This window comes from Nycticebus coucang, chromosome 6 (genome assembly GCF_027406575.1).
Source record: "Nycticebus coucang isolate mNycCou1 chromosome 6, mNycCou1.pri, whole genome shotgun sequence".
In the NCBI taxonomy this organism is placed as follows: Eukaryota; Metazoa; Chordata; class Mammalia; order Primates; family Lorisidae; genus Nycticebus; species Nycticebus coucang.
In genome coordinates this window covers 83307047-83334614 of record NC_069785.1, presented here as the reverse complement: position 1 = coordinate 83334614, position 27568 = coordinate 83307047, and the positions used below count along the sequence as shown (strand labels likewise).

The window sequence follows — 27568 nt, the reverse complement described above, 5'->3', positions numbered from 1 at the left end:
ACCTATAGTGCTGTGGGCACAGCTAAGTGAGATCTGTCCTAAAACCTTTGAGGATAAAAGCAAAGTACTGATCACCACTGCCACTGTCAGACACATGAAGACAAACTTGGACTAACCAGACTTCTGAGGAGATGTCTGAGAGTTAACATGGAACCAAGTGTGATTGTCTGACCTGAACAGACTCAGGCCTGGTTCCCCACTCCCAGGACAGTGCAGGGTGTAGTGACATGGGCTGTTGGGCAAGACCAGGGATTCGGGAGCCACACAGGTTACTTGTCAAATCATGAGTCAGCTACTTATTAAATGTGGGATCTTGGGCCAATTAATCAACCTCTCTGAACCACCCTCGCCCAGTTAGTAAAAAAAGTAGGTTATAATAGTGCAGACACATTACAGAGCTGTTAGCATGACTACAGGAGGTGACAGATGCGCAGCACACAACACACAGTCTAGCCCAGAGGAGAGCACTCAACAAATACCAGTTTCTTTGCTCTGTATTCTCTTAATTATTATATAATTTTTTAAACCTATAAAATCCTACCTGGTTACAGAGTGTTCAGTAGTCTCACCCACTATTAAAGAAAAAAATCAAAACATTTTAAATCAACAAGAGAAAAATGTAGAATATTAAAAGCATAGGAGAGCATGTGGCATGTGCCTTAATCCCAGCTACTCGGGAGAATGAGAAGGGAGGATCATTTGAGGAGCCGGGAGTTTGACTGAACTTAGACAACATAGCTTCCTAATTCATCAAAACAAATCATACATAGTTGTGTGCATTCTTTAAACCTTGTCAAAAAAACAAGACTCTGAGGCATGGTTACAAAGTACCCCTTTGGGGCCAAACAGCAAGTACCTTTGGTTTTGTTTTCTGGGATCTTGGTTATCTAGGGTCAATCAAGAACCAAAACTACAAAATAGAAAACTTCAGAAATAAACAATTCCTAAGTTTTAAATTCTGCATGTTGTGAATGGTGCGTTAAAATCTTGGGCCTCACATCAACTAGCATGTGAACCTTGCCCTTGCAGGTGCACACACACCATCTGTGCTACTACCCCTAGGCATCAACATGGTCTGCCATCATGTCCAGCCTTTAACATCATCACGGCTTAGTGACACAGAGCAGCTGAAGGAGATGATCTCCTATCAACTGCAGTGAGAAGGCCAACAATAGCCTAACGCAACACCACAATGCCTACATCCTTCCTGGCACTTCTTCTCACCCAGAAGCCTGTGTCATCTCACAACATCATAAGAAGAAGTATGAGAACAACCCAATCAGATATTTTGAAAGACAATATTCACATAACATTTTTTACAGTATAGTGTTATAATCATTCTCTTTTACTATAAGTTGTTGTTAATCTCTTAATGTGCCTCATTTATAAATCAAACTCAATCATAGATATTTGTACAAAAAAATCCCTTGTACACACAGGGCTTGTTAGACCTGCAGGTTCAGGGATTCACTGGGGTCTTGGAATGTGCCCCCCACAGATGAGGGGGGCAGCTGTACTTAGGTTGCTGTGACACAACTCAGCTTCCACAGCTCTTTAGTTCAGAGTGTCCAGTTTAGGACAAAACTACCCATCACTGGGAACCTAGGCCCTGCTCTCTGTTTTCAAGGCAAACATAAGGAACAGGCCAAGGGCAAGGATCTTTGCAGAGACACTGTGGCTGCCAGTGGAGAAGAGCTTGCAAGAGATCAGTGCACTTCCTCTCACTGATCCTCTTCGGGAGAAGATGCTAGTGCATTTACTTAGTTCCAGCTCTTGTCTCTGCACTATTTATGGTGCTAAAAAGGTTCAAATTCCCCTGCCATTTTACCTCCCACAGAAAGAACCACCGACAATATTACCGCCTGAAGAGCTCATCTACTCCGAACCACACCTCATATTCACATGAGCTCTAGAAACACTGCGAAGCTGGTGGCAAGCTGATAGAAGTACTATCAATTCACACAGGCTAAATGGATGTGCCAATAATCCTCCCTCTCCCTGGTGGGTGGGAAAAAAAAAATTCTTTTTCGCTTCATGTAATGCCAAATAGAATGACTGCGTTCACACTCCTCATGACAGAAAATCAGGCTGTGTGTAAGTCATGTCATCTTAACATGGGTAATCTGAAAACCAATCCCCTCAAGGAAGGAGACCAGTGAGGGGCGTACCTGTCTATCTACAGTATTCCCTGTCTAGTCTTATTTCCAACTGCAAGGTAAGTGTGAGAGACCTAGCCATTCCAAGTGTGAAAGTAAAATCTCTACAGACTGTCCTCTCCCCTTGTGACAGTCTACCTGGACCCATCTCATGGATTCCAGCCATGCGTTCCATCACAACGCATGATGCCATTTTTCTCAGGCCTCCCTGTTACATGGAAACATCTATAGAAATCATGCCTTTTTTAGCACATAAAGTATGTGCTATGCGGGTGAACAAAATAAAAAAAGGGAAACTAAGGCAAGGACAAAGAACATCTTCAATGACTACCTTCATTACCTTGAAACTTTAACATTTACATATTGAAAAAGATGCCCACTCTAATATACCAAGTATATGACTATGCCGGAAAAAGCAAAACTCAGGAGAAAGCAAAAGATCAGTGGTGCCGTGGATTAGTGCAAAGGGAGAGAAGGAGGAGAAGGTGGATTATAAAGAACTTTTAGCACAATGGAACTATTCTGTATGTGATATGCAATGACAAATACATGTCATTATATATTAATCCAACCTCGTAGAATGTATGAAACCAAGAGTGAACCCTAGTGTATACCTTGGACTTTGAATTATATGATGTGTTAATGTAGGTTCATCAGCCGTAGCTATTGTCCCACTCTGGTGGGGATGTTGATGATGGGGGAGGCTGTGCCTAAGTGGGGGTGGGTTAGGGAGTATAGATATGAGGACTCTCTTTACCTTCTTCTCAATTTTGTTGTGAACCTAAAATTATTCTAAAATATAAAGTTATTAATTTAAAAATATATTCTCTGAACCTGCTATTATGCTATATTATAGCAGACTATAGTCACCTTAAAAATTGGAGATAATTAAATATGAAATAATAGATTACAGATATTTTCCCACAGGTTGAAACACAAAGCAAAATTTCACTGCAAACTTAGGCAAGAAAGCAAATGATAACAAAGATCGAGCATTTTATTTTCTTTCATGATGACAAACAGGGGGTTCACAATATGAATCAAATCTGGGCATTATTTTCACTCCCAAATATTGAGAGAGTATAAATGTTTTTCTTACATGAGTGATTTTGTGACGTTTGAGTCAGGGTTATCAGTGTGTCTGTCACCTAACTAGTGATCGCTATACCCATTAGGCAGGTTTCCGCCCTTCCCTTCATCCTCTTCCTCTTTTCCAAAGATTTTCCTCCGAACATAGTGAAATAATTGAGTATTTTTAAAGACATTAATGTTTGAGGTTACAAATTACCTACAAGTAACTTTTTAAATAATTCTGAATTGTAGACTGCAAAGAAAGAAATTAAGAAAAAAATACACAATTTACACATTGATTTTTTAACTTTTCTTCTGTGATAAAAACTTCCTCATTTTTACTTTTTTATCTATTGTATGACGACAACAAATAATTCACTACCAGCGATCTTACCTGGATTGATGTTTTCATTTTCAGTAGGATTTTTAGGGTTTTCAGGATTTATATTTTTTTGCATATATTCAGAAAGTACTTGGTGAATGCTATGTACAAAAAAAAGTAATAAATAAAATTATTATTTTAATACTCACATGAGAAACACTTAAAAATATCTGAAGTTCTTAGATTATTCCAGACAATATCAGAGGTAACATCAGAACTTCGATTATAACATACACTTCATAATTGTAAGCTCCACAAAGTTCTTTTGAAATTTCTTATTAAAAAAGAAAAAAAAAAGTAAAGTCACCAGGGATAGAGGGCAGTATAGCTCTGTAAATTAACTTACATTAGCATGACATAATGGGAAGTGGCAGGAACTCAAAAGAAGCCCTGGCTCTCCAACCACAGCTATTTGTTTGACTTGTGTAGATCAATATGTAAGCTAAGGATGAGGCTTGGGTCTGTTAGATCCAACTAACCTACTTCAGATTCAGAAATGTCTGTGCCGTGGCTTCCTGCTGAGGTATAACATGGAAATATTTTTAAAATTTGAGGTGGAGATGCAAGTAGCTTCAGAGAGCTCCATATATATGGAGAACCCTATCTATGCCTTGCACTTTGGAACCCCTTATGATCATATATATATATATATATATATATATTATATATATATTTTTTTAAGACAAAGTCTCACTCTGTCGCCTTGGGAAGAGTGATGTGGCATCATAGATTACAGGAACCTGACACTGTCGGGCTCAAACGATCCTCTTGCCTCAGCACCCCCCCCAGTAGCTGGGACTACAGGGCACCTGCCACAATGCCTGGCTTTTTTAGAAAGGGGGTATCATTTTTGCTCAGGCTGGTCTTGAACTCGTGAACTCAGGCAATCTGCCTGCCTCAACCTCCCAGAGTGCTAGGATTACAGGTGTGGGTTACCATGCCCAGCACAGAGATATCCATTAGTAAGAACACAGAGCAATTAAGAGGTCAAGCCCAAGTTACTTCCCACTACTCTAGGGAATAATAATATCAGACCTTCTACATACTAAGGAAAGGTGATACACAGGCTATAAAGAGGCCTCAGGGTACAAGATCTGCTAGCAAAGAAGAAATTCGCATCTCTTCTGGAACATTGTTTGAACCTCTTTGATGGTGTACAATTCTAACTAATATCCACTTGAGAAAGGACAAACAAGGGCCTCAACCGATAATTTATCACTAACTTGAAGGCAAAGTCTAAGCTATGATGAAGGGTCCTCATAAGGTGTTCGATACCGAAAAGGGAGGCTTTCCTCATACTGTGTGCAGCTAAACCTAGGAGGTTCAGCTGCCAGAGCAGGGTGCTGGTGCCTTGGGAGCAATGGCTGAACAAATAAGCAAACAAATGTGGACTAAAAACAAACGAACAAACACATACTTTGAAATCTAAGATTGAGCCCATGACCACTGACGGATATGGTTCAGTACAAGGGCATCCAGGTAGCAAAGGTCAGTCATTACCACACTGCAGGACTACTTCAATAGCGACAACACAGCAACACTTACCAGTGGAAGCCACAGACTGAGTAGAATGTCTTTTTTCCTCCTCCTCTGACTTGTAAAAGAGGACCCTATCTATGCCTTGCACTTTGGAACCCTTTATGATCTTGAAAAATTCAAAGAGGAGCTTATAAAAGATAGCCCCCAGGGGACAGCATAGATTTTTTGATGAAATGGACATTTTAGGACCCAAATAAATAGTTAGAAAAATCAGAGATATGACACTATTTTAATCTCCTTCATAGAATTTATACACAGAATGAAATGAACAGCACAGTCATCTCTAGGAATAAAGCTGTTAAAGGTCCTGAGAGAAAGAATCCTGCACCCATTGCTCCTTCTAACTAGTCTATCTTACCTTAATTTCTGGCTGATGAAGTCAACTGGCTCACTACCATTCCAAAATACCATAAAGCAAACTAGGAAATCTCACCTCATGTGTAAGAAAGATGAGATAGCTACATTTATTTTAAACCTCAATATAGGATTAACTAATCTTTTTTTTTTTTTTAAAGAAAATAGGCTTAGGTGGGACATTTCTTTTTTTGTTGTTGTTGTTGTTGTTGTTGTTGGGGATTCATTGAGGGTACAATAAGCCAGGTTACAGTGATTGCAATTGTTAGGTAAAGTCCCTCTTGCAATCATGTCTTGCCCCCATAAAGTGAAACACTTATGCTTTATAACCACTATTAATGGCATAGTCTTTTGCAGTCAATCGAAAGACATCTCGATAAAAGACATCAATACTTTGCTGAAGAAGAAACTGGACTATATCCTCTGACTGAGAACGTACTGCAACTATGAGGGAACTTCTAAAATAACAAAGAGATAACATCAGTATTATGAACTTTAAAAAATTTATTTAAACAATTAATTTGATATACTTTACCTCTGTAACATCTTCTCTGTGTGGAGTTTACCATATACTAATAAACACAAGCATCTTGGGTGCTCAAGTGTTCATCTTTGTAAGAAGCCTCCCATCCCACTGGGGTATTACAAAGTACCAGTTGCTAATTTAAAGTCCATTGATTGGTAAGAAACTATGCTGAGGTCACTTATCTAACATACACAAAGATTTAAGTGAGGAATTCTCAATTTCTTCCCTAATCTTATATACTATGGTATAAATTCAAAGTCAGGTATGGATCAGATAAGTAAGCTTAAGACAATAAGAGCGAAAATACTAATAACAGTAGTCACACACACACAAAAAAAAAAACAGTAGTCACAGTAGTTTCCGTTAATGATGCTGATGTTCATGTGATAAGAACTTGATGTTATATACATAATCTTACTCTCATAAAACAATCCTTAAAGGACATAATGTTATACTATTTTTCATGTGATAAAACATAGTTGGTGGCAAGTAGCGTTCCCCACGTCACACACTTCCCAAGCCAGGAAGCTCTGAAGTCAACAGTCTTGCAGGCTTCTAATGTTATTCCCTTGACTCCTTCCTACCCACCTGTGACTTGTCTTAAATACGAGAAATATTCATCTCAAAAGCTATCTTTCTTTACTGTGCCCAGACCAAATAAAAAATAAAATATCAAAATAGAGTAGAAATTAAACATGAAAAATAAAAAAAACCCTGATTAATCCATGGTATCTGGTAATACCAACTAAAAAGTGCTCAGAGGTAACCTAAGATCAATATTCTTTAATGGAACAACTGAAAGTAAAGAGTCATCCAAAAATCAAAGTGATGTTCCACTCCAAAGTACTGGCTTCTCAGCAGAAATCCTACAAGTGCAAAGGTAGAGGGCCTCTATCTTCAATCTTCTGAAACAGCACAACTACCAGCCTAAGATTTTGTATCCTGAAAAACTAAGTTTCATATTTCATTGAGAAACTAAATCTTTTCCAGACAAGCAAACTTTGATGAACTTATTTAGACCTGGTTCAAATATGAAAATCTATGATCTGTGTGTTTATAACTGAATAAAAAAAGGAAAAATATATATATATATTTTCCACATAGATAGAAGTAAAAACAAAGACCCTATGATCATTGCAATAGATGCAGAAAATATATCTGACAAAGTTCAACATCCTTTTTAAATAAGAATATTAAGAAATTTGGGATAGATGGGACATTCTTCAAAATAGTAGAACCCAGCTATGACAAAACCTCAGCCAAGATCATATTAAATGAAAAAAAAAAAAAAAAAAAACAACTATAAGTATTCCTGCTTAGAACTGGAACCAGACATGGATGCCCACTCTTGCCACTACTATTCAACAGTGCTGAAAGTCCTGCCCAGAGCAATGAGACAAGAGAAGAACGTCAAGGGTATCCAAACAGGAAAGAAGAAGTCAAACTATCACTCTTTGCTGACGATATGATTTTATAAATAGAAAACCCCAACAACTCAACCAAGGGACTCTTGGAATTGATAAATAAAGAGAGTGCCATCTCAGGTAACAAAATCCATGTACACAATCCTGTTGCTTTCATAAATGCCAACAATAGTAAACCATTAAATCAAATCAAAGTCACGATGCCCTTCACAATAGTATCAAATATAATGAAATATTTTGGAATACATTTAACAAAAAAGGTGAAGGATTTCTATAGGGAGATATATAAAACACTAAGAAAAGAAATCACAGCGGATTTAAAGAGATAGAAAAACATTTAATGTTCATGGATTGGCAGAATCAACATTGTTAAAATGTCTATATTATCCAAAGTGGTTTATGGATTCAATGCGATTCCTATTAAAAATACCAATGTCACATTTTGAGTTACTGAAATAATAGTTCTACACTTTATATGGAATAAGAAAAGACCCTTGAATAGCCAGTGCAATCTTATGTAATAAGAACAAATATGGGGCATCACTTTATCACAATTCAGGCAATACTACAGGGCTATAGTAATCAAAACATCATGGTATTATCATGAAAATAAAGATAAACTCTCTCTCTCTTTCTTTTTTGTTTGTTTGTTCGTTTAGTTGCCCTGGGCCAGGTTCAAACCTACCAGCCCTGGAGCACGTGGCCGGCACTCAATCACGTACACATTCATAGGAATGGTAAAACATAACTATAGTCCAGAAAGAAGCAGGGAAGAGGAGGAAGAGGGAAGGGGAGTGGGGAGGTCAGGAGGAGGGAGGATATTTGGGGGGACCTCACCTAATGTGCTAATGCAACGATACATTTGAAAACTATTAAGAATAGAGTATAAATGTCTTACCACAACAAATAAGTAAGGAAATGTTTATGTCAATCAGTTAGATGTAAGTGTTCCACATTGTATATCAAATCAGCATGCTGCACCCCCAAAATGCATTAATGTACACAGTTATGATTTAATAAGGAAAAAAACTAAAGGTAAAGACCTATGGATCAGAACAGAAAAGAATCCCTATTCAATACGTGGTACTGGGAGACCTATATAGACACATGTAACAGACTGAGACAGGACCCACACCTCTCACAAAAATTAAGTCACGATGTATAAAACATTTAAACCTAAGGCATGATGCTACAAGAACTCTAGAAGAAACAGTTTTGGAAAAACTGTTACAGATATCAGCCTAAGGAAATTTATAAAAAAGACCCCAATGGCAAAAATAAGTAAATGGAACCTGATGAAGTTTAACAGCTCCTGCACAGCCAAGGAAGGACATAATCAACAAAGTAAATGCCACAGAGTTGGAGAAGATACTTGCATGCTACACATCCAAGAAAGGACCGATAATGAGCATCTACAAAAAACTCAAGTCCATCAATGAGAAGTGATCAATCTCATTAAAAGCTGGGAAAAGAGATATGAACACAAACTTTTCTCATGAAGATAGACTAATGGCCAAAAACACATGAAAAAAATGCTCAACATCCCTAATCATCAGGGAAATGCAAATCAAAACGACAGTGAAAATATTTACTAGACCTTAGGGAGAATGGCTGACATTATAAAATCCCAAAGCACAGATGCTGGCATACATGTGGCGAGAAATGAATATTCATACACTCTTGGTGGGACAGCAGACTAGTCCAACCTCTATGCAAAATATGGATATTACTCAGAGAACCTAAAGTGGACCTTCCATCTGATCCTGCAATCCTTCTACTAGAAATTTGCCCAAAGGGGAAAAAAAAGACATTTTATAACAAAGACACTTTCACTTGAGTCTTGATAGCAGCACAATTCACAATTGCACAGACGTGGAAACAACCCAGTGACCATCAACACATGGATGGATTAATAAAATGTGATATATATATATATATTTCATGTGTGTGCATCTAAACATGCATACATGCACCATCAGATACTATTCAGCCACAAGAAAAATGGTGGTCGAACATCTTTTGTAACAACATGGATGGAATTGGAGACTATTCTCTGTGAGGCGCACAGCCTACAGATACATGAAAAAAAATGCTCATCTTTAATCATCAGATAAATGCAAATGAAAACCACTTTGAGATATCATCTAACTCCAGTTAGAGTGGCTCACATTATAAAATCCCTAAACTGCAGATGTTGGCATGGATATGGAGAAAAGGGAACACTTCTGCACTGCTGGTGGGAGTGCAAGCTAATACGTCCCTTTTGGAAGAGATGGAGAATACTCAGGGATCTAAAAGTAGACCCTCCATCGGATCCTGCAATTCCTCTACTAGGTGTATATCCAAAAGACCAAAAATCACTTTATAACAAAGATATTTTCACCAGATTGTTCATTGCGGCGCAATTCATAATTGCCAAGTCATTAAAGAAGCCCAAGTGCCCATCGACCCATGAATGGATTAATAAATTGTAGAATATTTACACCATGGAATATTATGGAGCCTTAAAAAAGATGGAGATTTTACATCTTTTACGTTTACATGGATGGAGGTGGAACATATCCTACTTAGTAAAATATCTTAAGAATGGAAGAAAAAAATATCCAATGTACTTAGTACTATTATGAAACCAATTTACAATCACTCACACTTTCATATGAAGAGTAGATCACAACTATGGCCCAGGATGAAGGCAGGAGGAGGGGGGATGAGAGAGGAAAGGGAGATGGGAGGGGAGGGGGGGAGGTCAGATTGAGGGAGGGTGAATGGTGGGATCATACCTATGGTGCATATTGTTCATATGAAAGCAAAACTCCAGAAACCTTAAGTAGGGGAGGGGGGAGAAAGGGATGTATGGATTTCCACCCAATGGGTACACTGTACCCCATGGGTACATTGTACAATTTCTGGATGAAGGGCACACCTATAACTTTGACTTAAAATGTATAAAAGCAAACTATGTAACCAAATCGTATGTACCCTCGTAATAGTCTGGAATAAAAAGTCTACTGTACCTTTCATGTCTATCAACTGCATTTATATCTGCTTTGTTCTTCACCAAGAATTCCACCATTTTAAGACTTTTTACATTTATGGCAAGTAAAAGTGGTGTAAGTTGCTTCTGTAAAACAGGAAAAACAATTTATAATTCACAAAATCACATATTCCTCAACTCAAGTGAAAACCTCACGTAAGATTTCATGAACGTACACATGTAATGTAGAAAGTAATAGAAAGCACTTCCTTCCTTCTGTGCTTTCCAGGCACTGCTCCTTCACCTTGAATCACCCCTCCCCTGCCTCACCACATTAACTTCGGCCATCTCTAAAGCTCCTTTAACACATTTACCACTTTGAAGACTCTGCTTCTATCATGGAATTTATCATGGTGTAGTGTAATTGATTGTCTCCCTTCGAAACCAGGAGCTCCTTGAGGGCACAGGCTATTTCTTTTATCCCTATATTTGGAAATACTAAGACACAGTAGTAAATGCTTTGAATATTTTTATTGAATTATGATCTAAATTATTCTCTTTAGAGCAGTGTTTTGTAAACTATGTGTCAAAGAATATTTACATCACTGTAAGTTGAGGATTATATCCCATGAGAAAGATTCCATAATCTATGCTTAAGATTACAAATCTGTGCACTATGAAGAAATTTCATCATCAAGAAATCTTTACACTTTCTTTGATCCCCATTTTACAACACCATTTTGAACAGACATTAGCACATGAGGAATTCTAGTTTGGGAGATAAAGTGTTGAGAGCTTTCCATCAAAGGGGAAGCTTTCTTCCCGGTTTCACTAACTTGCTTGGATTTCTTCTGTAAGTAGCATCAGGATCCTAGATCCCAAAGTCAGGCACTCCTGCTCCATATGGATGACTAAGGAAATGGACTCTGAATTAGAAGAGCTGGGTTTGAAATGAACTTTAATTGCCAATTATTAAATGGTCTATGGGTTTTCTCTTATTAGAAATGATAGTTTATCTTAGCTGTTAGAAAGCTTGGGATGGAATTTTATTTGAAATGATAACAATAATTCTAGTTTCCTCATGTATATCTCCTTTTAAACATTCATTTCCATTCTGTTCTTTTTTATTTTAGGTAAAATAAAAATCATAAATAAAAATAAAATGCCTTATCAACAAAAATTCTAATACAGATCCATAGGGATTTCTTTTTAGCATAATGAAAGCCACTACATATGACTGGCATTTCTCTAAGGAGAAAGATCTAGTGTTGTCTACAGTATGCATAACCTATGCAACTATAACCATAAGGGACCTAAAAAGACATTCTAATGTGAAGGTAACTATTTCTGGTATATATAAAGAAAACGAGGGCAGGTGCAGTTTCTCACACCTATAATCCTAGCATCCTGTTACAAGCTGAGAGAAGAGGATTGCTTGAGATCAGGAGTTTGAGACCAGCCCAAGCAAGAGGGAGATCCCATCTTTACTAAAAATAGACAAAAATTACCCAGGCATGGTGGCACATGCCTGTAGCCCCAGGTACTGAGGAGGCTGGGGCAAGAGGATTGCTTGAGCCCAGAAGTTTGGGGTTGCAGTGAGCTACAATGATTCCACTATGCTCTAGAGCTGGGGTGACAGAGTGAGACTCTCTCCCAGAAAAAGAAGAAAAAAAGACAGGAAGGAAGGAAGATAGGGAAGAAGAGTGGGAGGGAGGGAGGGAAAGAACTGAGGGAGGGAAGGAAAGAAGGAAGGAAGGAAGGAAGGAAGGAAGGAAGGAAGGAAGGAAGGAAGGAAGGAAGGAAGGAAGGAAGGAAGGAAGGAAAGAATTGTCAAATCACTTTTAAATTCCACAACTCAACCCTATTAATAAGGGATTTGTACAAAATATAGACTATCCATTTTAAATAAATATAAACTGTTTTGAAACCTTCAAATCTTTATCAAAATATACCATAAAGCAGGAGTGGTACACTGAAATACTTACAGAGACAAAGTAGGTGATCTGAGTGAAGTGCCCAGGTATGCACAGCATTAAAGTGGATGACCTGTGCCTCAAATAAAGGGGCAATCTCTGCACAGCACACTCAACAATATTATGGGCTCAGGGATAGCAGGTTTCATTCTGAAGAGAAGCCTGAAGTCAAGACTTCTGCTTGAGTCTCCTAAGGTCACAGGTTGGCTCACTCTATGGATGCAAACTAAACCTACCTATGGGCCACACTTAGCCCTTGCGTTTTCCTATTTGCTATGGATGTACCATGATTTTCAGTTGGTCACTATGTGTGAAGCAAGTATTTATTTCCATGTAAAATCTTTCCTTTCTTTGGTATCATATGTTTTACTAAAAGAAATCAAGTCACAACATGCAATAAATATTGCTATTAAAACTCATAATAAACACTTCAATAATTATTCCAACAATTATTCTGATCATTATTCCAATTATTCATTTATAAACTATATTGGCATTGAATTTTCCCTGGTTGTTAACCAAATAGATGGCTAGTTCATAGGATTGCTGAAACTACATCGTTTTTGAAATTCCTATCTCTAGTCTTCTACATTTGTGGTTTTCAATGCTTAAAACTGCCATGCTGATGGTGCCAAAGCTATACGAACTTACCAGACATACTAAGATATTCCATAATGCAGCTTCAACTAAAAACTTGTTCAATATTTGATACTTATTCCACTTGAGATAACCCTACTTGTAAGAAACATTTGTCAACGTAAGTACCTGAATAACAGAGAAAAGACCCTAAAAAATGCAACCTCTACTACTGAAAGACTGAACATAATCTAATTTGAAATCAACCACTTCATGGCAGTGAATGATTGGTGGTTGGAAGGAACACAGTATTATCTGTAAGCTGACAATATTATCAACAATATTCCCTTTAGCTTCTCAACCACAGAGGTAGAGAAACAGAGATAAAAGATAGGCTAATGTTACTGGAAAGGAGAGACTTGAAGGAAGTGCCACCCATTAAACTCCAACTCCTCTAGAGTCTTCACAACAAGGTTTTTGAGATGTGGGAATTCACACAGTACATTCATGTGTTCAGTGGTTATTAACCAGGGGTGTAGTAAAAGCTCAAGGAAGTTTCTTACTATTGTTGTTTTACTATTGTAGGTCTTGCTTGTCACCCAGCCCCAGACTGAGTTCAGATTCCTAGACTGATGCAATCTGTCCACCTCAGCCTCCTGGGAGCTGGGACTACAAGCACATGCCACCATGCCCGGCTTCAGGAAAATATTTTTAAATATCCTTGTGTCTTATTAGGATTAATAAATCTGTACCTAGATTTATACTATATATTTTTAATCTCCCCAGGTCACTATGATGCACAATTCTAGCTGAAAACCAGTGCAGCTGACCATCACTTCAGTCTCATCTCTCATCCATAGACAATTCCCTTTATTATTGGGGAATCTAGCCAGGAAGAAAGCGGAAAGAGTAAGAGATGGAGTTATTTACTGAAAATTACATTTAATTTTCCAGAAAGGCAGAGAGCAGGTATTAGCAAACTCAAAATGCAATCTGATTTTCCTTTTAATAAGCTCCTTATCTCCCATTTTCCTACCCAGACATTTCAGATTTGAAAGCAGTGTCCAAACTTGTTATGTGAGCAGCCATTTCTGGAGGGATAGGAGGAGTCAGGCAATCATCTCTTCTGCCCTCTGGCTTCCTATTTGATGTCCACTGACTCGCTGCCAATCTAGGTTCATCAGAGTCCTCTTACCACCGATCTCTAGGCAAGTTTAGTACTCATTAACTCTCTTTCCCAAATAGAGAATGATCATCCCCTAAACTGAAGAGAACCTGGTTTAAACGCATAAGCTGGAAAAACAATAGAAGGAAAAAATAATACAGACAATAAATGACATCTTGGTATTTCCCTTCAATTACTTGATTTCCAAATGACCTGCATTATTTATAATTGCTTTGTTTTTTTCTTTCCATTTTTCTCTCTTAAGCATTGACACTGACAGATAAGTCTCTTTCTCACAGAGATTTATGTTTTAGGAATTTGTGAACAATAAGATTTCCAATTATAGTATTGATAGAATTAGTTTGTTTTGGAAAAGTTTTAAGACAAAGCCTATTTACAGAGCAAATTTTCCTTTCTTGTGGTGCTTTACACTAATTAAAAAAAATACCTTAGGTGGGAAAAATATTCAAACAGGAGAAAGTATTAAATTTAACAAATTTAGTTTACAATAAATCCATATAAGAAAGCTATATCCCCTACTACTTCTTGAAAAGTATCAATAGTTAAAGTTAAATGAGAAGCAATTATTTCAAAATGCAGAATGTACCAAAAATGTACACACACATTCGGAAAAAAAATTGTATTAAAATTCTAATACTCAATGTATACACACATACTAATAACATTTGTTATTTTATACAGGGTGGCCATAAAATTTGTGTGCAATTTAAAATAGTGGAACACGAGCTTTATGTGTACCCTTTAATTTGTATCTTGTGTCCCTCCTAATTCCAGAAGTCAGATGTGAATTGAGCATTACAATTTTAATACCGTATGTTCCTTTCTTAAAATACGTATCCATTTTGGGGATACCTTCTGCATTTTCATTCAGGGAATGCCTGAACTTCCAATTATGGAAACTGACCTTTACATATTACAATATTGAAAGAAATGCCTTAACATACCACCATATTTTGAAAATAAAGGAGTTTGAGCTATACCTTGTTTTTGGCTTCGATATTTGCACCACATGAAAGCAGTTTTGTTATTAAAACCATATTCCCATTGTACACAGCATAGTGGAGAGCTGTGTTGCCGTAGTCATCCGCTACATTTGGATCTGCTCCATAGTCTAGCAGATTAAATGCACATTCTGTTTCCTGGTATTGGACAGCCTGTCAGTATTAGACCAAGAAATAGATGGCAGTCGTTAGGAATTCAAAGTAAGCATTCCACAGGTTTCACCACGTCATTGTATTGAAAGGAGATAACTTCAACTTTATTCTATGTATTCTATGCATTTAAGTCAATCGATTTGACTTAAATGCTCAAGCTGAACTAGTTGGCTGCTATATACCTTCATCAAAGGTGTCCTGCCTTCATTATCAACCACATCAGCCTCGCATTGTCTGCTCATCAGGAGCCTCACCACTTTTAGATGGCCCTTTGCACAGGCCAAATGCAGTGCAGTCCTGTGGAAGGAAGAGGGTTTTTGAGGAAATTGTGGTGCACAATCTCAAAACATACACTTATTTTATTGTACATAGTAAATAATAAGTTTTCCTCTGCTTTTGAATACATATATCATTTTCTTGTAAAGAAAGTACAATATTCCTTAGCACTCATCACCCTCCACATGAATGAAACAACAACCTATTTGAATAGAGTGCAGCTGGCCTTGGATTCAGTTCAGCTTGGGTTTGGATCCTACTTTAAGCTCTGTGCCTTAATAGCTATTGCTTACAATTTCTCTGTCTCAATTTCCTTATCAGTAAAAGTAGTAGCTTTCTCACAGGTCACCACTCTGATGCTCAAATGAGAATCTATGCAAAGTATTCCTAACACAGATAACAGATCAAGAATATTAGGTATCATAATTATTAGTTACTGCTATGTAACAAAGACAACATTTAAATCAAGTAAAATGATGTAATTATACCCATTTTTGGTATGTTTGAATAATCAGCGATAGCACTGTATGTCAATAATTCTCAGATGCTGTTTTTCTCACATTTTAACATGTCTGACAGTGGAATGCCACTTGTAATTCACAACTTATTACAGCATTTAAAAAAAAAAACTCCCATGTATACTTAAGATAATGGGGCATCACACAATCCACTGTGCCTTCCACTCAGTGGAACACAGTATGTAAAATAGGTCTATTGCATTTCTAGTCATATGACTGGCATTTAGGCAAACTTCAGTTCTTCAAAGTACCATGAGGAAAGAGGGAGGAAATAATAAAAAGTTTTAAAACAAAGAAATTCTTACTTTAAGCCAAAAGAAACTTATGATTTAAATGAAGAAGTGTGGCTCATCTATCTATTCAATGTTTTGATTGATCAAATGTAAGTAAATCAAATATTTTAAATGATTATTATTAGTATTTGACTATTATATATTTTCAAAGGGAAGTTCAAGATGATCTTTAGCAATTTTCTAACTTCAGACATATTTTAGTTTGACAAGAAGGAGTAAAAGATTCATTTGAGATTAACTCCTAATATTCCATTTATAAATCTCTGAATTTTCTAAGGCTGGGCAAGGAAACATGAACTTTATAAGGATGAAAGGATCGCTAAAAAAAGTGAAATAGGTCTGCTACATAATAAGTATTCAGGGTAGCTCAATGTCAAGCTCAATGTGTAAACAGATTGAAATGCACAAATATAGTCAGCAAATTCAATATTCTTCAAGAAAACACATACAGAAAAGCAATACTTTACAAAGGCAAAAATCATTTATATTTGCTATTTTTATCTTAATATGGACACAGTGGATAAAAAATAAATGATTAATCTATAAAAGCACATCATAAGAAATCTATAAAATAAAAACACATGAAATAAAATATACAAGCACAGATAAAAGATTTCCTTTACTTCTGAAGAGGCTAAAAGTTGAAAGAAGATCCCAATCCACAATAAAGATAACAATAGTAGCCGGGCACAGCAGCTCACACCTGTAATCCTAGCACTCTGGGAGATGGAGGACGGTGGATTGCCTCATCTCAGGAGTCCCAGTTCAGCCTGAGCAAGAGAGACCCCATCTCTAAAAACAGTCGGGGTGTTTAGGCGGGCTCCTGTAGTCCCAGCTACTTGGGAGGCAAACGCAAGAGAGTGCTTGAGCCTACGAGTTTGAGGTTGCTGTGAGAGATGATACTACAGCACTCTAACAAGAATGATAAACTGAGACTTTGTCTCCAAAAAAACCAAAAAAGAAATATTTACAGAAAGCAAAAATTGATTTTCACCTCTACAAGAGTCATTCTTCTTCCAATGGATTATTTCATTAGAGATAAACTTTCAAGCTTTCACACACACCCATTGGGGAAAATCACAGATCAAAAATAGAAAAAAAGTTCACGTCTAATGCCAATGCCTGGAAAGAACAGATTCCATCATATTTTGGGCATAGTTTAGCTAACACAAGACCATAGACTTTTGTGCACATGCATTATCATACTCATTTTTATTCTTACTAGAGATGCCAATTACATCTTTGCGTGTGAACACACTTGTGTAAGTAACGCCATCTTTAGCAGTCACAAATTACTCTGTCCTATGAATACACTGAAATTCTATTTCTGAAATCTGTTGTATGAGTATTTCTTTATAGGTTGTTATTTTAAGCAATGCTGAGAAAAATAAATTGCATATATTTCCAATTATTTTCTAAAGACACTTTAGTGTCATGGAATTCATGAGTAAAAAGCATGCACATTTTGAAAATGTGGTGTTTACCACCAAGCTTTTTATGTGGAAAGTCATCAGCAACTTAAATTTTTAGCAGCACTATAAGGACCATTGCTGTGAATTCTCACAAACTTATTATGTGGATAAAAACAGTACTTCATTCATCTTTTCATTTAAATTCTCTCTCTTACCAAGTACACTAAGGGCATAGGTCACTTGTAGATGTTAAAAAAGGCACTTTGCCTAATTTTAAATCATACCTTAGTATTTGTCTCAGTTTGAAAGAATTCTTTGTAGAATGAAGACATATTTTCCATCTTTACACACATTTATAAATATTTCACAATTATGTTCTCTTTCCTTTGTTAATTTCTTCTAATAAACAGTGGATTTTAATTTGAATTTTGCTAAATCAACCTGGAGAATGCTTGCTTGTGAGGTCATTTATCAGGAAGATCTTTGTCACCATTAAAATGTGCCTGTATAGGGTGGCACCTGTGTCTCAAAGGAGTAGGGTGCCGGCCCAATATGCCGGAAGTGGCATGTTCAAACACAGCCCTAGACAAAAACTGCAAAAAAAAAAAAAAAAAAAAAGTGCCTATATAAATAGGCATTTGTGTGTACAGTTCTAGTATAGTTCTCATACAAAATAAAATTTTAAATCTATATTCAATTAGGACCTCATTTTGTGACATAAAAATCTAGCTAGTTTTCTACAAAGCATAATAGTTCATCTTTTCCAGCTATATAAAGTGTTGCCATTGTTCTAAATTCTTACATATATTTGAGTGTCTGGATTTTCTATTCTGTTCCATTTATATATATTTTCTTCAGCTATTAGGTAAATGATTAATTTGTAAAAATTAATACCACATGTTGATATTTAGGAGGGAAAATCTTATTTTCCCTCCGTTACAAATATTTTCTTCTTTTTATACATTAATGCCTTTGTGGGGTACAATGTGCTGATTTTTTTATACAATTTGGAATACAAACTAGTTAATATAGCCTTCACCTCATTTACTTAACTATTGTGTTAAGACATTTATTCTCTATACTTAATAGAATTAACTCTTGTAGTAAGAAACAATATGTGTAACTTTAAAATTGGAAAACTGTGAATTTTTATTTGGTTTATGTCAAATCAATAAGCATAGGAAGAATTAACGTTTTGAGAAAAATGGTCATGGTCATCCCAATTCTGGCTATGAGGTTCTCATACCAGAGCCAGGGGCTCTGCCCCTGTGGCTCCAGAGCTCATGCCAGGTCTAGGACATCACTCCTGAGTTTCCAGTGCAGCACTTAGACCCCAGTACTCTACCCCTGAGACTCCTCCACTACAACTCAGTTCATACAACTGCCCCAAGGTGTAGCACCTCACCAGGGAAAAACAGACTTCAGCCACCAATACACCAGGACTCAGCCTGAGCAAATACCCACATTCTGAGAACCCATAACCATTGCCTAAATAGCCTGACCTAGGTGAGACTGCGAACTCTATGGGGAAACCCTTGGCAGCACCATCCCTGTAATGCCATGCTCCATGGAGAATATCTCACAATACTAAGAACCACAGACAAGATGATTTGTAGCCAAATTATATCAGACCTACCAAGAGGAGCTGTTACCCACATTGCAGAAATTATTTCATAACATCAAGAATGGGGGACTCCTCACCAGCTCTTTCTATGAAGCCAATATCACCCTGATATCAAAGGTAGGAAAGGACACAACAAAGGAAGAAAACTAAAAAGAAAAATAAATTAATGAAAAATGTGAAAAGAAGAAAATTAAAAGCCAATATCCCTTAGGCATATAGATGGAAATACCTTCAGTAGATTACTATCACACTGAATTCAACAGTACATCAAGATAAACTCACCATGTCCAAGTGGGCTTCACCCCAGGGATGCAAGGATGGTTCAAAATACGTAAATAAATAAATCAGATTCACTATAGAAACTAAAGCAAAAATAACACCATATAATCATCTCAACAGACAAATCATTAGGCAAAATATAGCACCCTTTCATGATAAAACAACCCTCAACAAACTGGGCATGAAAGGAAAGCTCATATCTCAAAACAGAAGTCATACATGACAAACTCATAGCCAACATCATACTGCGTGGGGACAAGTTAAAATCACCCCCTAAGATCTGGAACAAGACGAGGGTTCCCATTATCACCATTTCTATTCAACGTTCTGGAAGTCCTGGACAGAGCAATCAGCCAACAGACAGAAATAAAAGGTATCCACACTGAAAAAGAGGAGGACAAACTATCACTTTTCACTCATGATATAATCTCATACCTAAAAAAATCCCCAAGACTTCACCAAGAGACTATTGGAAAAGTCTCAGGTGATAAAATCAATGTACATAAATCAGGAGCAGTCAAGCTAAGAGTCAAATCAAAAACCATTCACAAAAGCTATAAAAAAACAATAAAGTACTTAGGAGTATACTTAACTAAGGAGGCAAAAGATGATGTCTCTAAAAATAATTAGAAAACATCAAGGAAAGAAATCACAGGGAACACAAACAAATGGAAACTGTATCATGCTTATAGAATCATGCAACAGAATATATATACATACATATATATACCATGCAGTAGAATCAACATTGTCAAAATGTCCATACTACCCAAAGTGATTTATAGATTCAGTACAATTCCTATCACAGTCGTATTTCCTAGATCTAGAAAAAAATAATTCTACACTCTGAGTTGGAACCAAAATGAGCCCAAGTAGCCAAAGCAATCTTTTTTGTTTGTTTGTTTGTTTGTTTAATTTTATTATTTTTTTTTGGCTTTTTAAAAATTTTATTTTGTTGCTTATTTTTTATTTCTTTACTTTTTGTTGTTGTTGTTATTGAGACAGGTTCCCACCCTATGCCCCTGTGCAGAGTGCAGTGGGCGTGGTAGCTCACCACAACCTCAGACTTGGGCTGTGGGCACCCTCCTGTCTCAGCCTCCAGACACCACTGGGATTACAGGGGCTCCCTGAGGTGCCTGGCTGGGTTTTTCCTCTTTTTTTTTTTTTTTTTAGTTTTTGGCCAGGGCCGGGTTTGAACCTGCCACCTCTGGTATATGGGGCTTACGCCCTACTCCTGAGTCGGGGTCTCACCCCTGAGCGAGTCTCGAACTCCTGAGCTCAAGCAATTCTCCAGGCAAGTCTCGAAGTCCTGAGCTCAAGGCGAGTCTCAAACTCCTGAGCTCAAGCAATTCTCCCTCCTCAGCCTTCCACAGTGCTGGGATTACAGGTGTCAGCCACTGCGCCCGGCAGCCAAAGCTATCTTAATGAAAGAAAAAAAAAATCTGGAGGCATCACACTACCAGACTTCAAACTATACCACAATGGGAGATAGCAGCATAGACCAACAAAACAGAACACACTTTAGTACAACCTACCTGCAACTAACCATTCTTCGACAAAGCAGACTTCATACGCTGGGGAAAGAAGCCCTATTCAATAAATGGTGCTGGGAAAATTGGATAGCCACATGCAGAAGAAATGAACCCTGACCCCTATCTATTACCACTCACAAAAATTAATTCCAGATGGATAGAAGACTTAAATGTGTGGCATGAAACCATAAAAATTCTAAAAGAAAACGTAGAAAAAGCTACTTTAAATATTGGTCTAGGGAAATAATTTATGACTAAGACCTCCAAAACAATAATGGCAAAACCAAAATTAAAGAGGACTGGATTAATTAAGGCGGTTTTTGTACGGCACACAAACACATGCAAACACAATAATGAACGCCACTCAAAAAGACACTGCCACAACAGACGTGAGCAGGTTATGAAACCTTGCCTAGTTGTTTGGACAGTGCTACCGATGCAGGTACATGGTAGCAAGATCGTGAACTGAACTGTCAGACTTGTACAATGACAGCTCTGAAGGTCATTCCAGTAAGAGTCCCAAACTTGCTCTGAAGGGTGAACTAGGCACTGATGTCACTGCACAGCTTCCCAAAGGGAGTACTCGGAAGTTAAGTATAATGATATTCGGAACTGAGGTATGTAGCACTTTTTCTAGGGTGAGTTCACGAATTTAGTTGTCAGATCTCACATGCCCGAAACTGTTCACACATCTTAAGGAAAAAAAAAAAAAAAAAACTGTACCAAAATTGCAAAACTCAGTATGTACTGATAACAAAAGATGACTACAAATCACCTTTTAGGACCTCTTACAGTTGTAGAAGTCAATGTGACTTGAGTGTTACAATTTTAATACAGATTCTTCCTTTCTTAAAATGCGTATACATTTTTTGCACCCTCTGTATACACTATGGCATAGATGCCATAAAAAGAAGGGAAACCTAAAAAGGGAAAACCTCAAACCTAAAAAGGGAAACCTCAAACCTAAAAAGAAGGGAAATAATATCCTTTACAGCATTTTGGATGGAATTTCAGGCTAGCATCTTAGGTGAAGTATCACCTAGTCTTACTCACAAGAGGGAGTTAAACGGGGTATATGTGGTCATAACGTGGTGTAATGGACACTGCAATCAAAGAACGTGGTGGGGGTGATAGACAAACCTCTACCTACAGGTACAATGTACACATTCTGGCAACAGGTAAGCTGAAAATCCTGACCTCAGCATTATACAATTCATCCATGTACCAGAAAACACTTGTACCCCTAGAGCAATTAAAGAAAACAGCATGAATCCTATGTACTCAATTTTGATATGAGGACAATTAATGTCACGGTGTGGGTGGGGGAAGGGGAGAGCAGAGAGAGAAAGAAGGAGGGAGGGGTGGAGAAAGGAAGAAGAAAGAGAGGGAAGGAGGGGGGTGGGGCCTTGGTGTGTGCCACACCTTTTGGGGGAAGACAGGATTGCAAGAGGGTCTTTACCTAACAAATGCGATCAGTGTAACCTGGCTTATTGAACCCTCAATGAATCCCCAACAATAAAAATTAAAAAAAAAAATGGAAAAAAAAAAACCCACAGCGCCCTATACATTTAATTCTGTTATTTAAGTGACTTGAAATTTGTCACCAAAGTGTTCTATAAGAGGAATTGTACGTGGATGGAAAGCCAGATAGAGATGTGTGTGGCTGGTCAGAGGTGGCCTGGGGACTCCTCCCCAACGTTTTCACTGCCAGGAGCCGGGAGCCCTCTGTGACAGGAGGGATGGGCTCCTTTGGCCCACCTAGGCGGTGGCTCCCCTGGCACAGCTCCCAGCCCGCCCCACCTCTGGGCGCTGTCCCATCACCTTCTCTCAGTGTCTCTGTGGTTCACGCCGCTTTTCTTGTGGAAAAGGAGCTGCTGGACTTTGTCCACTTGACCCCGGCTGGCAGCTTTGTGGATCTCGCACAGCTGTCGGGCTCGAATGTGGTACCTGGGCTGCGTGAAGCTCTCATCAATGCTGCCAGTGTCACAGGCGACGCTGCCCCTGATCTTCCGCAGGCTGGTGACAAAGCCAGGGGACTGCTGCCCCTGCTTACTCCAGAGGCTGAAGATCTTCTTCATGGAGGGGGCTATGTGCTCACACACACCTCGACCTCCGCCCTGGGGCTTTACCCTCCCACCCCCACCGCACCCCCACCCCACCCCTGCTTCACTTTCCCAGGCCTTCCCCTTCCCTCCCCCCACCGGGGGCTTCACCCTTCCCCCAGAGAGTAATTCGACAAGTCAACTCGCTTTGTCCGCAATCGCCAGCACTGACACTCCGCGCCCTCCAAAGTCCCAGACGGAACTGGACAAGTAAACCCGTTGGGTTCCAGTGCACGCGCCCCAGACTGCGTCCCTGCCCTTGCGCCCAACGGCTGCTGCTCTTGCAGCCACTCCAGGCGCTGCGCGTGCAGGTGGGCGCAGTCGGGCTCTCCCGGGCTCCTGCACTTCTCCCTCAGGCTCCAGCGCTGCCTGATCGCGAGGGCTCCTCTTTGGCTCCTGGCCGCTGGCAGACACAGGCCTCAGATTTGTCTCCCATGCTCCCCTCTCCAGACTGTGTGGACTGATAGAAGACTTAAATGTGTGGCATGAAACCATAAAAATTCTGAGGTTTTTATGGTTTCACATTTAAAAATGGCTGCACATTTAAACAGGGCCAGGCCTGGGGACCAACCAAGCTTCCCTACCCTGACCTGCCCTCTGAGAGTAATGCGCCACCGCCTGCCCCAGATCTGCACCTTTTCCTGGCTGATGCCGACCTGCATTTCACCACCTGCTTCAAAGGCAAGGCCATGCCGCCCCCTTCCCTCTATCAGGGCAGTCCTGGAGCTGCACCACCCGCGCCCCCGCCACCAATGCACCTGGGCGGCTTGTCTTGTGTCCAGGAGCCCAGCTCATGAGGCCGGGTGATCCCTGGACGGCCGGAGCCAGTACTGGGTACGTCCAGGGTCGGAGGCGTTGGGCACAGAGCGCCTTGGGCAGCCGTGCCCCTCAAGCCCCTGACCTGCAGTTCCTGGTCACCTTCACCACCTGAGACCTAATCACAGCAGGCGCTGGTGAGCTCCTTCTTCTTGCCCTGTGTGGTGGAGCACGATTTCCTGTGCTGTGAGCCTCAGGTAGTCCGCCAGCACACGCAGGATACTAGCTGCGACCCCTCTCGCCCCCAACACCTTCTGCGACAGGTGCGAGGCGCCTGGACCATCTCGCGGCGTACCCTCCGTGCACTGCCTTGGAGGTGAGGACCGATTCGCCACCTCCTGTCCACCAGGGTCCTGGCCCCGCCGCTTCTGACCCCTCAGTAGTTCTGAGTCAGGCGCTGGGCATCCCTGGTCTGCTCCCCTGGCAGTCCCTGTGTCCTCCGTGCACCCCGTGGTGCCTGCACCGCCCCCAGTACCTGCCCTCTTGCACTAGCTTCGACCCCTCAGGACTGGTGGAGGTGTTGCCCCAGCCGCCAGCCCAGACCCTCTGGTCCCCCCAGAGCCGCCTCTGCGGACCTCCGAGTCAGCTGCAGGCTGGGTCCAGGAGAGGGGAGATGATCGCCACTGCAGGAGTCTGCGGGAGGCGGTGTCCTGCCTCTAGGTCAGCGGGCATCAGGCAGCAGTCCTGCCTCCGACCCGCTGCACGTGGAGAAGGTCCTGTGTTCTAGGGGCTGGGGGCAAGGGGATGTGGAGACCAGGCGGTTCCTGGACCAGGCCAGGGCGGCCCATGAAGCTTCCAGCTGCGGAGGACGCCACCCTACCTCTTCCTGCGCTATGGGTCCAGGAGCCTCTGCCTGCCTCCGCTGAGGCTGGCAGTGGGCTCATGGGGGCTGGTGTAGCCCGCAAAGCCCCTGCCCGGAGCCTGAGGGCAGCTACAGTGGGCACAGGGAGGCCTGTGAGGGCCGTTGTCCCCGAGTGCCTGGACACCGCTTCACGACCCCCACAGGCGTGAGCCTATTTCCGGGGGCTGAGGTTGTTCGCTTGCGAAGGAACACCCCTTCTCTCGCTGCCCAGGGCCGAGAGATGCCCGGTGGATGCAGGTGCCAGCTGGGATCTTTTTTTTTTTTTTATTTTTTATTTTTTTTTATTAAATCATAACTGTATACAATGATATGATTATCAGTCCCGGGAGGCCAGGAAGTGAGGCAGGTTCTTGGAGCCACACCCCCCAGGGAAGTTCAATGGAAAAAACCGGGAGGCCAGTGAGACTGGGAGAGCTGCCCCAAGGAGGTGACAGGAGACTCAGCCTCGCTCCCTGTGAGCCTGGGTCCCTGCTGGGAGGGAGTTAAGAAATGAGCTGGGTCATCAGGTACAAGCCCCGTGGTCCTCCTGGGCCCATGGCCCTGTTTGCCTAAGTGGGGTCTGAAACCCCCGTGGGGGTCCTGTCTCCTGAGATCCTGTTTTTCTGGGTATGTGCACAACTGAATTTTGAAATAGCATCAAGTGTAGTCTTGTGTTTTGCATGTTTATCAATCTGCAATTAGTTTGATCTTAACTTTTACTTTCCAGGCTAGGTGACTTTTTTCTTTCTTGAAAAAGTCTTTCTTTCTTTCTTTCTTTCTTGTTTAATTGTTCTGGTTAGGACTTCCATTACTATCTTGAGTAGAATTTGGAAGAGTGGACTATGTCACCGTGTTCCTGATTTTAGATTTAATACTTTCAGTATTTCAAGACTGATATTAGTGCTGGGCTTTTCATTTACGGCCATTGCTGTGTCAAGGTAAATTTCTCCTGTAACTAGTCTGTTGAACATTTTTATCATGAAAAGAATTGCATTTCTTCTGTTGCTTTTCCCACATCTATTGAGGTGAATCCTCATTTTTTTTCCATCTGTTAATATGTGATATTAAATCTAATGATTTGTATTTTTTAAACCATCTTTGGCTCCTAGGGATAAATGTTGCATGGTTATGGCAACATTTATTAGGTTGCTAACTTTGGTTTATTTATGTTTTGTTAAGATTTCATTTTTATTTTTTAACTTTATTCAAATTAATATGAGGGTACAATATTTAGGTTACATTGTTGTCACTTCCAGGATAAAATTCCATTTGTAGAAGAGCCCATCACCCAGGTGGTGTGTTATACACCCTCACAATGTGCACATTAGGTGAGATCCCACCAGATGCCTTCCCTAATTCTGCCATTCATTCCCCCCACCTCCCTCTGCCCCTGAACTGAACTATAATAGTGTTTTATTGTTCTTAAGAACATGTAATTGTTTATATATTCATTTCACATTAGTATGGAATACATTCAATATTTATTTTTCCATTCTTGCGGTACTTTACTAAGAAGAATGTATATCAGGGTGGCGCCTGTGGCTCAGTGAGTAGGGCGCCGGCCCCATATACCTAGGGTGGTGGGTTCAAACCCAGCCCCGGCCTAACTGCAACGAAAAAATAGCCGGGCATTGTGGCGGGCGCCCGTAGTCCCAGCTGCTCGGGAGGCTGAGGCAGGAGAATCACAGAAGCCCAAGAGCCGGAGGTTGCTGTGAGTCCTGTGACTTTACGGCACTCTACTGAGGGCAGTAAAGTGAAACTCTGTCTCTACAAAAAAAAAAAAAAAAAAAAGAAGAAGAAGAAGAATGTATTTCAACTCAATCCAGGTAAATGTAAAAGATGTAAAGTCTCCATCTTTTCTCATGGCTGAATAATATACCATGGTGTACATATACCATAGTTTGTTGATCCATTCATGGGTTGATGGGCACTTTGGTTGCTTCATGACGCAGAAATTATGAATTGAGCTGCAATAAACATGCTAGTATAATGTCTTTGTGGTAAAATGACTTTTGTTCTTCTGGGTAGATAACTAGTACTGGGATTGTAGGGTCAAATGGAAAGTCTACTTTTAGATCTTTGAGGATTCTCCATACTTCTCTCCAAAGGGGCTGTATTAGTTTGCAGTCCCGTGAGCAGTGTTCCTTTCTCTCCACATCTACACCAGCATCTGGTGTTTTGTGACTTTATGATGTGGGCTAATCTCACTGGGGTTAGGTGATATAACAGAGTGGTTTTGATTAGCATTTCTGTGATGATTAAAGACAAAGAGCATTTTTTTCATGTGTTTGTTGGTTATTTGTCTGTCAACCTCAGGGAGGTTTCTATTCACATCTCTTGCTTGCCTGCTTATACAGCCAGTTGTTTGCACTTTTCTTAATGTTCATTTTGAGTTCTCTGTAGATTCTAGTTATCAGGCCTTAGTCAGATTCACAGCATGCAAAAATCTTCTCTCATTCTGAGGGCTGTCTGTTTGCTCTGTTTGTGGTACGCTTAGCTGTGCAAAAGCTCTCCAGCTTGATCAAGTCCCAGTTATTTATTTTTGGTGTCGCTGCAATTG

At 39.9% G+C, this 27568-nt stretch overlaps 1 protein-coding gene across 1 annotated transcript; it reads right to left on the bottom strand.

Moving 5' to 3' along the window:
* Positions 1-5818: 5818 nt before the first annotated feature.
* LOC128588740 (POTE ankyrin domain family member A-like) lies at positions 5819-23327 on the bottom strand. The gene is made up of 5 exons (XM_053595570.1): positions 23071-23327; positions 15498-15612; positions 15142-15315; positions 10467-10573; positions 5819-5960 (listed from the first exon to the last, which is right to left on the bottom strand). The coding sequence occupies exons 1-5, from the start codon at positions 23325-23327 to the stop codon at positions 5819-5821; spliced, it is 795 nt and encodes a 264-aa protein (XP_053451545.1).
* Between the last annotated feature and the right edge of the window lie 4241 nt (positions 23328-27568).

Excerpts from the sequence above, each read along its gene's own strand:
- LOC128588740 (XM_053595570.1), bottom strand. The coding sequence starts at position 23,327 with ATGAAGAAGATCTTCAGCCTCTGGAGTAAGCAGGGGCAGCAGTCCCCT. Across the intron at positions 10,574-15,141 it reads ATATCGAAGCCAAAAACAAG|AAGCAACTTACACCACTTTT; the intron begins GTATAGCTCAAA and ends CCTGTTTTACAG. Across the intron at positions 5,961-10,466 it reads GCAGTTGATAGACATGAAAG|AAGTTCCCTCATAGTTGCAG; the intron begins GTACAGTAGACT and ends TTGTTATTTTAG.